Below are 13350 nucleotides of genomic sequence, written 5' to 3'. Positions count from 1 at the left end.
TCCTTCTAACAAATCCCCCCTTCTAACAGTCCCAAACGGATCCCCCCTTGCCTCTTTCAAACATTCCTGCCTTCTCCCCCTTTCAAACCTCTCAACCAATCACTATCTAGCAAGCCACCTCCTAGCTATCCTCCTGCAGTAGCGCCCCCCTTACTGTGGTTATGGTTTTTATGATATCCATGTCACCCTCCCCCCATGTCCTAAAAAGACGCAATCAAAGGATGTCTAACATCGTTACATCTGTACAGGGGGGGGAGGGAAGGAATTGGAAGAAGAGGAGGAAGAAGAGGAGGAAGAGGAAAAAGAAGTGGTAACCGCTCACACCTTGGAGACTTTGGAGGCGTCGAGGTACCAGAAGCGGACGTGACGATTACCGACCGTCACAAAGTAGCTGTTGTCAGATGAGAAGGAAACTGCGGTCACCTTGCTGGACACCTTGTTGAACGCGATCAGAGCGCCCTTCTGCCAACGGGAACAACAACAACGCCATCGTCGGCAGCAAGGGCAGCAAGGGACGGCATGCGGACGCATCAGCACCTTTGGAGGCACCAGCTCGCGAGTTCGATCCTGACCCTGACTATGCCTTACGTTTCGAGTTTTCGTGTCTCTCGCTCTCCCCCCCGGGGTCACGTGAATTGTTCTCTAGGTGTTCCCCTACACATTTGGAAACAACGTGCATTTAGATTATTTGGCTGCTGCTATAAATTCCCAGGTGTGATGATGATAAAAGTCACTTCGATGAGCTATCATTTGTGGCCAGGTCGTCTCTGAAAAGGAATGAGTAGCTCAGTGGGTGTTACCTGGTAAAACAGTTTAGTTTTAATTTATTAACAGCAGCGAGCAAAACTTAACATATTTTGTGATAACAAGTTCGTGCCATTTTTAAAAGGCAGGGCTATCAGGAAATGTACTAAGTTTCAGACATTATCTGTAGTAATTTCACAGCAGTGGTAGATGCTGTGTGTGATCCCATTTGAGTAATTTGCGGGTATAATTTCTTGAATTTGGAAAATCTGGAGAGCAACTCCGGCACACAACGGCCTTCTAATTTCAATTGATATCAGGGGATCTGTAACATCGACCGGGAGCGAAGCTGACGGCAGCATAGCACCTTTAACGCCCGCGGTAACCAGCAGGGCAGCCCACGGGATTCTAACGGCGAGCCTCTGCGACGTGCGGCACAACGCGTTTGCCGCAGGGCCGGATGAAGGTTCTTGTAGGCCCTAGGCACTTCTGTTTCGTAGGCCCTCAGTGATTACTTTCTACAGTTGGTACTGCTGCCCCATGTTACTACAGCCGCTAATAACAAAAAAACTGTCTCCGATCAATCATAGGACAACGCCGCCTTGTCTTCCCTTGCACTGCTCTTTATTGAGAATGAGATTGTGCAAAAAGAAACATTTTAAGATGTAAATTTATCTCGCTTTATGAAAAAAAAGATTGGCATGACACTGCCTCTGTATATACACTGTGCCTATTCTTGCTATTTATACATATATTTATTCAACAAGATATCCTGGTTACATTGTCATAAAAACAAAAGCATGGTGAAATAGTTTTTTCGCAGGCCCTAGGCACGGTGTATACTGTGGCCTATTGGATAATACGGCCCTGGTGGGTGGGTGGGTGAGTGAGTGAGTGAGTGAATGGGTGAGTGGGTGAGTGAGTAGGCCCTAGGCACAGTGCATACTGTGGCCTATTGGATAATACGGCCCTAGTTTTCCGCTGGGCCACGTCGCTGCTCGCGTGATGCAAACACATGAGCCACACCGCGCCCACCGCCCCAGAAACTCACCCTCCAGTCCCACACGTTGACCATCATGTCGTGCTGGTAGCCCACGGACACGACGTACTTGACGTTGGGAGAAAATGCCACGCACGAGATCCCGTACTTGTGCCTCTGGAACTCGGAGACCTGGGTCCTGTCCGCCAGATCCCACACCCGCACGGCCGGCATGTGGCCGCTCTGCACGCATCGACACCAGACGACCAAATGGTTCTCAAGACCACCGCGCACACGTTCATAACGGAATAATACAGAGAACATTTTTTAATGCAACTATGGATTTAAATAGTTGTGTTTGAATGAAGACAACGGTCATTAACCACTTGTTACCGCGTGTAATAGATATACAGATCATAATCTGGAAAGGCTGAACTGGAGCTCCATTTTAATTTGGGCAAACTGTTTTCTGTTGCCAGTAAAAAAAAAATATTATCAATGTGGTGGTCGGTCGGTTGATTCGGAGGTCAAAGCAGTAACCTAACTCAGCTGAGTTTCTGGGTTTGTGACTTCAAGCTGTGTTCTCCTGTGCGAGGAGCGGTATTGTAGTAGCGGTCAGCGTGCTGCACTATGAACCTGGCGACACGGGTTGGATTACAGCTCACAGCCAACACCAGCGGAAATTATCTGAACCGGGCCTGGGCCTCTCCTAGGTCGACTCAGCCTCAAATGAGTACCTGGTATGATGTGTAAAAAACACGCCAATAGGGAGAGGTGCTCGCTAACAGCACTTGCCCCAAAAGTCTGTTCAGGCTATATGGGGGATCTTTGTCTGTGTTCTCAAGTATAGTCAGTTGATGGTTACAGCCTAATGACTGCACTAAAGAGGAGACATCATCAATTTTAGTTCTGCACTTAATTTGGATAAACTCCATCTCTGAAAATAAAAAATATATTAGTTTTGCCTCTGATGTAACTTAACCTTACTCTTGGTTTCAGGGCGGGTGAAAGTTCTGCCTCCTACCGCGTCGTTCTCGAACGCACACAGAGAGTTGCCCCGCTCAGCGAGCAATCGGAAGAAAAAAAATCGTTGCCCCGTAACGCGATGCCGATAGCATAATTGAGATGAACTTTGCGGACGTAATGTTTTGTAAAAGTTTGCACGACCGCGTGAACGTCCCAAGCGCGGCAAGCGCAGCGTGAGTTTGCACGAAGCAAATGACTCTCACCTCGCCCGTCACGAGATACTTCCCATCTGGCGAGAACGCCAACGTCGTAATGGGCTTCCTGCACAGTCCAAAGAAATTATGTCAATAACGAATACATTCAGCAGCATGTATAATTATTACTACACTGGTTTACCCAAGAAAGCCTCAATCTCTTTTTCAGGGGGATCCTGCAAAGTGTTTTTGCAGTATGGTGTGATTAAATAATTGAAATGTATTTCCCAATTAAGCAATTTGTATTTTTGCGCGTCTAAAATTTGGACCATGATGCAAGCACAGTGGCCTACTCTTCTGCGAATGACGACACGGGACCCTTAGCGTCCACTGTGAATGAAGCGGACGTCGCTTAGTATTTCACGGTGCATACACCTGCAGTAATGACCAGGGTAGCCTTTTGGAGTCGAACCACGAACCTCTGCAACAATCAAAGAATGCGCTACTGCTGGGCCACGTCACTGCCTCATGCAGCTCCTTTACAGGTCAGCTTACATCTAGGTCTGAATACAAGTTATAACAAAGCAATTATGAAGCTTCTACCTGGATGCATTGAAGATATGGGTCTGCTTCCCTTTCTTTGGGTTGAAGATGACCACAGTACATCTGAAAAGAAACCGCAAATGGATGCAGCATGAAAACAAGCCTTTTCAACAACCCTTATTTCAGCAACACTCTCCAATGTTTACAATACAAAAATATCTGCATACCCAGCCAAGAGACAAGCATTTGAACTGAAATACAAGCATTTGAACTGAAATGCAATCATTTTAGTCTCTGATAGGATAACAAGTGCAGTATACAATGAAATGTATATTTTAAAAACATTAATTTCTGTACAGTATAAAACCATAGCCGAGGGCAGTGCAGAAAAATGCAGTGTTGTACTGTACGTCTCTGCTCCCCCACATTTACCAACCCGCCACTGACCAGCGTGTGCAGAGGGGCGGTCAAACAACCTTCACAAGCAGTACGACCCGTGGAGGCACCCCATCCAGCAGTGGATTGCCAAAGGGCTGTGCACGTGCCATACATGTCAACCCCTTATCAGTGCCCTACCTTATTACAGACCAATTCAGACTTTATTGGTCACCCCATGCCCTTAATATCTCAACGTTCATGCTACAAAGTCCCATCACGAGGGCGAAACACAAAATAGACAAAAAAGATTTTGTCTGTCCATATTGAAACGGCTGTACACTGTATGGACCTGAAAACTCACTTTCCCTGTACACAAATACGGGTAAACCGTACACGGGTTGACAGGTATGACTTCACAGGTATGACGTGCGATACCACAAAGGAGGCAGAGCACCCAAAGTCCAGTTCCGCTGTAAGCTGCAGGCGTACATCACACATCACGCTTTTCCCTCACCCTGCAGGATAGGCAACTAAGCCAGTCTTGGGATCACAGCAGAGTCCACTGCATGATGATAACGTAATCCCGAGCACCTTTTCCAACGCCAACTAAAGACGGAAAAAAAAATCGCAAAACAACAGAAGCATACGTTGGCTCAGAATCAAGTTAGAAGGCAACAGAGTCAATTGGACCGTGTTGGTGCATTGTTTTAGATATCTTATACAGTGATACCTTGACTTTCGCCCATTTGATTTTCATCGCTTCGCTCTTTTGGCCGTTTTCAACTATAACCACATTTCAAATTTCGTCCACGTGCTTAACTCTTTCATCCGATTTCATCCCCAACCTTCCAAGACGTTCGCGCCACGCGCCATCTTTTTCGTTCAGTCTTTGAATATAAGTCGTTCAGCGAGCATCTCTTATATTTGTGTTTATTCATATATTATTAATAACGTACTTATTTCTGTGATTATACTGTAAACAATTAATTAAGTTATTTTTGTGATAACAGTATACTAGTGTTCATAGTTATTTTCGTGATTATAAAACACGTGTACAGTATTCATTTTATGAATCTAGATTCCCCCTAAATCACCAATATATTCATCGTCCACTTACGCAATAAAACAATGATTTCAAGGTATAATTTTGTTCATTTATTTAGTTTTGTCTATTTATTCTTAGGTTTACTCTTCTTTTATTGCTGTTTATTTAGGTTTCGCACGCATGAGTTATATAGTTACTGTAGTTATTTGCATGCACGTTTTTCACGCCAAAATTAATTTGCAAGCCAAATAAAGGCTCTGCTTTGACATTCGTCCATTTTGAAGTCGTCCATTTTTGACATTCGTCCATGCTCTGGTCCCTAACCAGACGAAAGTGAAAGGTATTCCTGTAAAAAAAAATTTGTTTCTCTGATTCTTTATATTTGCTGCATTGTTGTAAATTGTGGTGACCCAGGTCACTCACTCTTGCAGATGAGACTATCCTGGTCTTTCGAGTTCCCACCTGGTTAAACAAAATACGGTAAACTTGAAACAGACCTCGTCCCAAGTTCCACCATGTAACCGTACGAGGTTCTACTCAAACAGGCCCGATCTGTCTCACTCAACGCAGTCCGCAAAAAAACAAACCTGAACAGAAATCGCAGGCAACTGCTCGCTCTTGATCACTCTTGCAATCGAGGCTATGCTTGTCACCAGAACTCCGATGTGCTTAGAATAAACTTGAAATCAGGACACCGGAGCAAGGTTCCCACACATCTCAAATAAACTACTCCACTTGTCAGTCGCTCGCTGATTTCAGCCTAGATTTCCATTGTACACAGTTCTGGTTATTAATTAGCCATGTTAATTACATTTCCCAACTTTTGTTCTATGCAACCCCTGTAAATCCTCCCTTCTCGAGCAATTTGCATTGATATTATTCAGATTATTTTGGTGCAATAAATGTAGTAAATGATTGGCAACTTCGTTGGGCTTTAATTTATGATGGGCAGGTCGCTTCGGAAAAATAAGTTTATACATCGTTGGGCTTTGCCTGGTAGGATGGGGATGGTTTAGTTTTATTTGTATGTGTTTGGGCGATATGTTTACCTTTCTTGTACTTTGCACTACGATCATGATTTTTGTCTTGTTTGTTGTTGTAACATTCTTACCCGCCCCTATACTGGACATCTGTGAAAAATAGCTTTATAGCTCTGATTCTGATTGCTACCCGTGTCAGCCGTTATGTGTTGAACTTCTTTCGCAGCGTACATTGCCACCTGTGCAATTGCTACCATGCCTCACTGTTCCTGTGAACTTCACTCGTCGATTCATCCGCAAAATAGATAGTCCATGGGCCCAGACCAAAAAAATCACTTATTGATACCACTTGAGGTGGAAAAGTGTAGTAATGATTTTTGTAATCCTCCATGTGTGTGGGACATATTCTGAAATTATAACCTTTGCGGAGTGGCAGCTTAGTTGTAGATACCATGACTTTTATACCCATACCCTATGACAGGCGTCCGGAATGATGAAATGGGCATTATTACTGAAAAATTACCTAGACCAAAGCTAGTTAGGTCACAAACTGGTCTTTATTGGTTTAAATACACAATGAAAACACAGGATAATAAGGAATACCATTGGTAAGGAACTACTTGAATATTATAAACATTGACATTCGCATATACTTAGTCACATATACTTAGTCAATGATACATGTAATCCCATATATATCGATAGTGATGGGTATATGTGAAGAAGGTTACATTATTGTTATCAAGCTCTGTGTGTACTTAGATGGTGTTAACAAGGGTAACCAAGTCTAGAATTACCACACTGTGCATCAATGTATACTACTACCACAGTAATACCATCAAAATCACCACCCTGTGTCACTCAAACTGCTTGGCTATCTCGTCATCTGACTCCCCGAGTTCAAAGTCAGGTTCTGGATCATCCTGCAGTTTTTGGTTACTGCAGGTCTGTAATCTGCACATGTCAGTCCATTTGACAGGCACATGCAGCTTAGCATTTTACATGAACGTACACACTTGCATGCTAGCAGTTCCAAGACCACATCTGGTATGGGTGCGGAGCGCATCCAGTAAATGGCCAGCTTGCCATCATCGTCTGTCCATCCATATGCAGTATGGCTTGGCACCACAGGGTTAGCTTGCAGACAGCACTTCTCAGATTGCTGCCTGATAGTTGGCTCGTTGACCATGCATGAAGAGACAGCCTCTACATGCTGGCAGCTGGCTGGACTCGACTTCTCTCCTTTTGGTGCAAAAGAGCTGGTAGCGCAGTTCGTTCACCTCACCAGTGCTGCTATTAGCAACATACATGCGACAGGTGAACTGCTCAATTTTCTGGAACAGCTCATCACTCACATTCCATAACTGCCTCAGTCGACTAAAAGTCTCTTGGCAGGAAGTGTTCTTTCTCACCATCTTCAGAACATTCAGCTTCCCTCGACCGGCAAATGCACTGACAGTGTCGCAGTCTGTGAAGGCGTGTAAGCCAATTAGGCTGTCACAGATGCTGGCTCCAAGTGACCTTGCAGTTTGCCGACATCGACAAACCGTGTGCGGTTCTGTGTCCCACACTTCTAGTAAATGGAACAGGTGATGTCCTTCTGGAAGCCAAGACAAAGCACCATGACATCAGTGTCCTCAGCTGTGATGATAACTGCCTTTAAGCCCACATTTGCTGCATGCAATGCATGCTGGAGCAGACGGGTGTCAGCTTCTTCATGGGTGGAGTGCAGGTCTGCTACTTCCTCACACTCATCTTCTGTCAACTTATAGCAGATTTCCTCACAGGTCATGTACAACACCTTGCCATGCAGCATCTCTCTGTATCGTGGGAGTTTCCACTTCCAGAAACTTGATGAGACTGATCTTGTTGGAGAGACTGCACAGGAATTTTCTCCACTGCTGGACATGGTGTCCCCCTGCAAGGTTCTTGTACTGGAGAGTGGTGTCTGCACCCCGGTTCAGTCGTTCAGAATCTTTGATCAAAGTCTGTCGGTAGACATCAAAAACAACATCAATCCTCTCACTCTGTGCCCCCTCGTGGAGGACCTGGGTCAAGGCTGACTCTGCCACCTGTGCAAAGGTTTTGTTGTTGCCATTCATTTTTTGGACCAGGCTCATTCCATCAATGATGGAAGTAGATGAGGTTGGGATGTCTTCTGCAGGAGACACATTCTTTTCAAGCTCTCAGTTAAGTGCAGACTTGTTTGTTTTTCGTAGGGACCCATCAGCATGTGCCAGTACCCATGGCAGTGGGCCCAGTGGGTGGGCAAGGACATCCTTCATATTCATCTTCCTGCTTTCAGCCACCAGGATTATGGGGCTGAACAAGTTTCTATCTGCCTTCAGAACCACATCCTGTGCTTTATTTCCATGTTCTGTTTATGTGCTGATATTGGAGAATGTCTTCAGACTTTGCTTGGTCATCTTGTCGTGGAATTTCACAGATGGTGGGTCCTCAGCTAACCTTGTTTGCCTGAATACCTGGTTATTTATAAATGTGTCATAACCCGCCACCACCTGACATGGCCAAACAGTAAAAAATGTGTCACGTTTTTCAAAAGACAAAATAATTCACTTCTTTAGCCCACCGGTGTGTTGAAGAGGGAATAAACAGCATTTTAAAATGTAAATACGACGCTTCGCTGATAATTACAATCAGCTTCATCGTGTAAGAATGATGAAGCTCTCCTGTTGCTTCCGGTCTTAAATAGAGTAGCAGCTGGGTGACGTCATCATCATTCAAAAACTGGTATCTGGCACTAAAGACGAATTGCCTAAATTATCAACAGAAGGTGTATATCGGATTAATTGTTTATGTGGCAGATGCTATATTGGACAGATGGGACGCAACATCAGCGTAAGACTAAAAGAACACCAAAGAAACATTCAATTATCTCAAACACAACTGTCGGCAGTGGCAGAGCATGCTTGTCAACAAGGACACTCAATTGATTTTGATAACGTTGAAGTGTTGTGTAAAACGAATTATTACTGGCCAAGACTAATTAGAGAATCCATTGAAATTGAGAGAAACAGAAATAACTTCAATCGCCCTGAAAGCTACAAGCTTAGTGCGGCCTGGAAGCGTATTATTAAATAAATACAATTCCTTATAAGGGAAACAAATACCAATGAATAGCAATTGAATGATTACCAATCTATATAATTACAATACCCTCCCCCTCTTTGCCTCGAATCACTGCACCAGATTGAATTAAATGATGACGTCACCCTACTGCTGCTCTATTTAAGACCGGAAGCAACAGGAGAGCTTCACCATTCTTGCCCGATGAAGCTGATTGTAATTATCAGCGAAACGTCGTACTCAAATTTTAAAATGCTGTTGATTTTCACTTCAACACACCGGTGGGCTAGAGAAGTGAATTATTTTGTCCTTTAAAAAACGTGACATTTTTTTACGGTTTGGCCGTGTCGGGTGGTGGAGGGTTACGACACATTTATAAATCACGAGATCTGACCCAAAAAACATATTATGAATGAATTAATCTGTCAGTACTTTGGTTACACATTGACAGCAGCAGAGAGTGACAACCCAAAAGCAAAACTAACATTGATAAAGGGTAAAATTCATCTTAACTAATCTTAACTAAATTAAGGGGAGGTAATACAGGTGAATAGGCAAAAAAAATTCCTGTCCTTTTATCAGAATAAAATATTACCAGATGAAAATACACAAAAATATTACATATTTTTTAATTGTGACTTTCCCCCCATTCATTTATGCATATGCGTTATCGCATTAAATATGCACAAATGTGCATATTATGTAAAACCCAATATTGACTTAGGAGATTAAGTCAGAACTGTTTGGTTTGTTTTAATGTGATCAATAACTAATTGGTTGGTAATCTACAGAAGCTTTTGTCAAAATATTGTTCTTTCAGTTAATTATGTTAAAATAAACTTGACACATGTTAAAAAACTAGATTTTCGCCTATTTTTTTAATATGTATAATACCACATAAAATGAAAATTACAAAAGATATCAAAAAATTCCTCTGAACATTTCTAGCCATTCCAAGTAGGAACCAGTATGCAGAATTATGTGGCTTGACCTATTATGAAACATGAGTTGTCAAACTCGGCATGCAAAATGTCATTTTGAGAAAATTGCAATGCCAATTCTGGCATTGTGATGCTAGTAGCAATGATATTTGAGAGTTATACTTGTGTTCCCCCTCTTATTGCCATGACAGCAAAGTAAATAGCCATATATGACTAAGCCAGACATCTGCTCCACAGAATAAGCTTTTCAATGATATGCAATTCAACTAGGTTATTTCTAAAAATGCGGAGACAAATTGCGATGAAAGATGCAAAAAAACGTGAATTTAAGGCTTTGTTTACTTGGCGAAGTTTGTATAAAATCGTAGAAACTATGTATAAATTATAAATAGTTAGTTTTAATGATTTTAATAATCAATTATTACCAATAACAATGTTATTGGTACTAATTGTGTGCATGTTATGAAAGTTTACAATTTATAGAAGCAAAATATTTAAAAAAAATTGACAAGCTGAACAAAAATCCTAGATTTGAAGTTTTCGTGACTGCAAGAATCCATACTCTTTGGTTCTTTCGGTAAAGTCACGTAGGTGAAAATTTATATTTTATGTATTATTTATAATTTGTATGTTATTTGTATTTTTCAACTACGTGACTTTACCGAAAGAACCAAAGAGTATGAACAAAAATCATTATTTTTGCAAGTAGTACCTGGCCTTACCTAATAATCTTAACAGGTACATTAACAATACATTGAGGGTAAAGTTAGCACTTCAGATAACTTTACTGAACAGAAATAATACAGAACCACCAGTACTTGCCTCACCTGCCAGTAAATGATCATGAGCAAACAAGCTGCTTGAAACAGACTTAACTAAGTCACTTGGAAAGCATTTGCACCATTGGAACCTCCTTTGCCAGTAGCAAAATATGATAATTTTTTTACCCTTTTATCTGGCAACAAAACTGACACCTTTTTTTAGTTTGCATTCCGACCGCAGGTATTGTGGTCAATGCAAACATGACTCCTTGTAAAAAAGGTGTCAGTTTTGTTGCCAGATAAAAGGGTAAAAAAAACAATTATCACTTGGAAAAGTTATCATGTATTATTTTACTTCTGTTGGTGTAACAAAAAAAATGGCACCATTGAAGTTTTGCCACCTTATGTGGTACCGATATCTGGTCTGGCCCAACGACTAAGAGTCAAGCAGACTGTTTCGTCTAATCACGGCGACACTCACCCACTCATTCGCCACACTGTGGGTCACAACATAACTCATTCAACCAACCACCCAAAAGTTAATTCAAGCGCTTACCCACCACACACTCACCCCTTTCATCCACTCACTCGTATAGCTCTGCTCAAGCCCTTAACCCACACTCACCCACTCACTCGCTCGCTCATCCACTCACTTACACTGACTCAATCGGTTACTCAAACACCCACTAACCACACTGCAGGTCACATCACTCATTCCTCCTCATGCTTCTATCCTGCTCCACTTTGGAATTTCCCTCCCATCATAAATTTTCCCTAACCTATAACCGAGCTCAATTCCATAAACGTGTTACATTCTTTATTTATTACAACTCTGATAGCGCTATTTGTTGCTGGCCGCTTGGGATCTTGGGCCTGGGCTCAGCAACTGTTTTAGACCTGGTCCCGTTTACAGAGTGCTGACTCAGGCGGTGATCCAGACTCAGGGAGTGAGCCAGACTCAGACGGTGAGCTAGACTCAAGCAGTGAGTCAGACTCAAGCAGTAATCCAGACCCAAGCAGTGAGCCAGCAGTGAGCCAGACTCAGGGAGTGAGCCAGACTCAGGGAGTGAGCCAGACCCAAGCAGTGAGCCAGCAGTGAGCCAGACTCAGGCAGTGATCCAGACTCAAGCGCCGAGCCAGACTCAGGCAGTGATTCAGACTCAGGCGGTGAGCCAAACTCAGGTAGTGAGCCAGACTCAGGCAGTGAGCCAGACTCAGGCAGTGAGCCAGACTCAGGCAGTGAGCCAGACTCAAGCAGTGAGCCAGACTCAGGCAGTGATCCAGACTCAGGCAGTGATCCAGACTCAGGCAGTGAGCCAGACTCAGGCAGTGAGCCAGACTCAGGCAGTGAGCCAGACTCAGGCAGTGAGCCAGACTCAGGCAGTGATAGACTCAGGCAGTGATAGACTCAGGCAGCGAGCCAGACTCAGGCAGCGATTCAGACTCATGCAGTGAGCCAGACTCATGCAGTGAGCCAGACTCAGGCAGTGAGCCAGACTCAGGCAGTGAGCCAGACTCAGGCAGTGAGCCAGACTCAGGCAGTGAGCCAGACTCAGGCAGTGATACAGACTCAGGCAGTGAGACAGCAGCGAGCCAGACTCAGGCAGCGATTCAGACTCATGCAGTGAGCAAGCAGCGAGCCAGACTCGGGCAGCGAGCCAGACTCAGACTCAACCGCTCGCGCGCTGAGCCAGACCTGTTACCGCTTGCACACAGTCCATACAAATGATCTGTCCCTTGCCGTTATCATTTTAAATCTCCCCTCAGGACAGCCAATTGACGGGCAAGCCGTGCGCCCTGGCTGCCCGCTACTGCCGCGAGCTGCTAACCCCGCGCCGCCTCCGCCGCCTCCTCCTCCGCCTCGCCTCTCACCTCCCTGCGCGTCGCCCTCACCGCCATTTGTTCAAAAACAAACGCCAACGACAACGCCGCGTCACGTGCCGACGCTCCAGCCAATCACGGCGGCGGGGGGGGAAGGCGCGAAGGCTCTGCGCGTGACGTCATCACGCACAGCGCGGGCACGTTCTGAGAGGGCGTGGTGACGTAATCGCGTTAAGCCGTTGCGGGTGAAGCGCGCGGACGTGGTGATGTCACCACGTAAATACGTGAAATAAAATGTTGTGTGGACGTCATCGCGCACGCGTGACCGTTTTTAACGGTTTTTAACGTTTTTGTCACGCTTTGCGTGGCCTGGCCGTATTAACGCGGTGACGTCACCACGACGAAGGAGTCCTTCATCCAGCAGTGGAGTGACCATGGCTGATGATGGTGGTGGTGGCATCGTGGGGAGCACAGGTGGTGGTGCATCTGCCGGTCGTCTCGGTCAACACGTGGCACCTCACTCCGTTCCGTGCACCTTCCAGCAGCAGCGAGCCTTCGATCATTCACGTAACGACGTCGAGGTGCACCTAGCCTGGCACGAGCCTCGTGGTGACGTCACCGCCGCTTCGTTGTTGTAGCGGGAGAGCGGTGGCTGTGGGATCGTGGTGGATGTGGCAGCTCTCCAGGCCGCTCATTGATGCGCATCACGGCGGCTCTGAGCATCGGGGCCATGGCATGGAACCCGAGATCGCTGCTGGGCTAAAATAGCAAACACGCGCCACCCCCATCCTCTAAATCTATCATCGGCAGCCACCATCAATCCACTGCTGGATGAAGGCCACCGCAAGCCATTGCCATCCCTCAATGCGCAACAATCCAGCTGCTGGACGTGACCATCCGTCCCTCTAGAC

The 13350-nt window shown here is 44.8% G+C and overlaps 1 protein-coding gene across 1 annotated transcript in view; it reads right to left on the bottom strand.

The window, feature by feature from the left end:
- LOC144949019 (uncharacterized) overlaps nt 1–12517 on the bottom strand; it is a 50159-nt gene extending 37642 nt beyond the window's left edge. The window contains exons 1-6 of the mRNA XM_078878803.1: nt 12491–12517; nt 4319–4410; nt 3487–3549; nt 2953–3010; nt 1796–1966; nt 325–462 (exon numbers count right to left, since the gene is read on the bottom strand). Coding sequence (XP_078734929.1) covers nt 325–462; nt 1796–1966; nt 2953–3010; nt 3487–3549; nt 4319–4410; nt 12491–12517 — 549 coding nt within the window. The remainder of the gene's footprint in view (nt 1–324; nt 463–1795; nt 1967–2952; nt 3011–3486; nt 3550–4318; nt 4411–12490) is intronic.
- Between the last annotated feature and the right edge of the window lie 833 nt (nt 12518–13350).

This window comes from Lampetra fluviatilis, chromosome 52 (assembly GCF_964198595.1).
Source record: "Lampetra fluviatilis chromosome 52, kcLamFluv1.1, whole genome shotgun sequence".
Taxonomy (NCBI): domain Eukaryota; kingdom Metazoa; phylum Chordata; class Hyperoartia; order Petromyzontiformes; family Petromyzontidae; genus Lampetra; species Lampetra fluviatilis.
The sequence above is the reverse complement of the archived record's forward strand: the minus strand, read 5'-3'. Positions and strand labels throughout refer to the sequence as shown.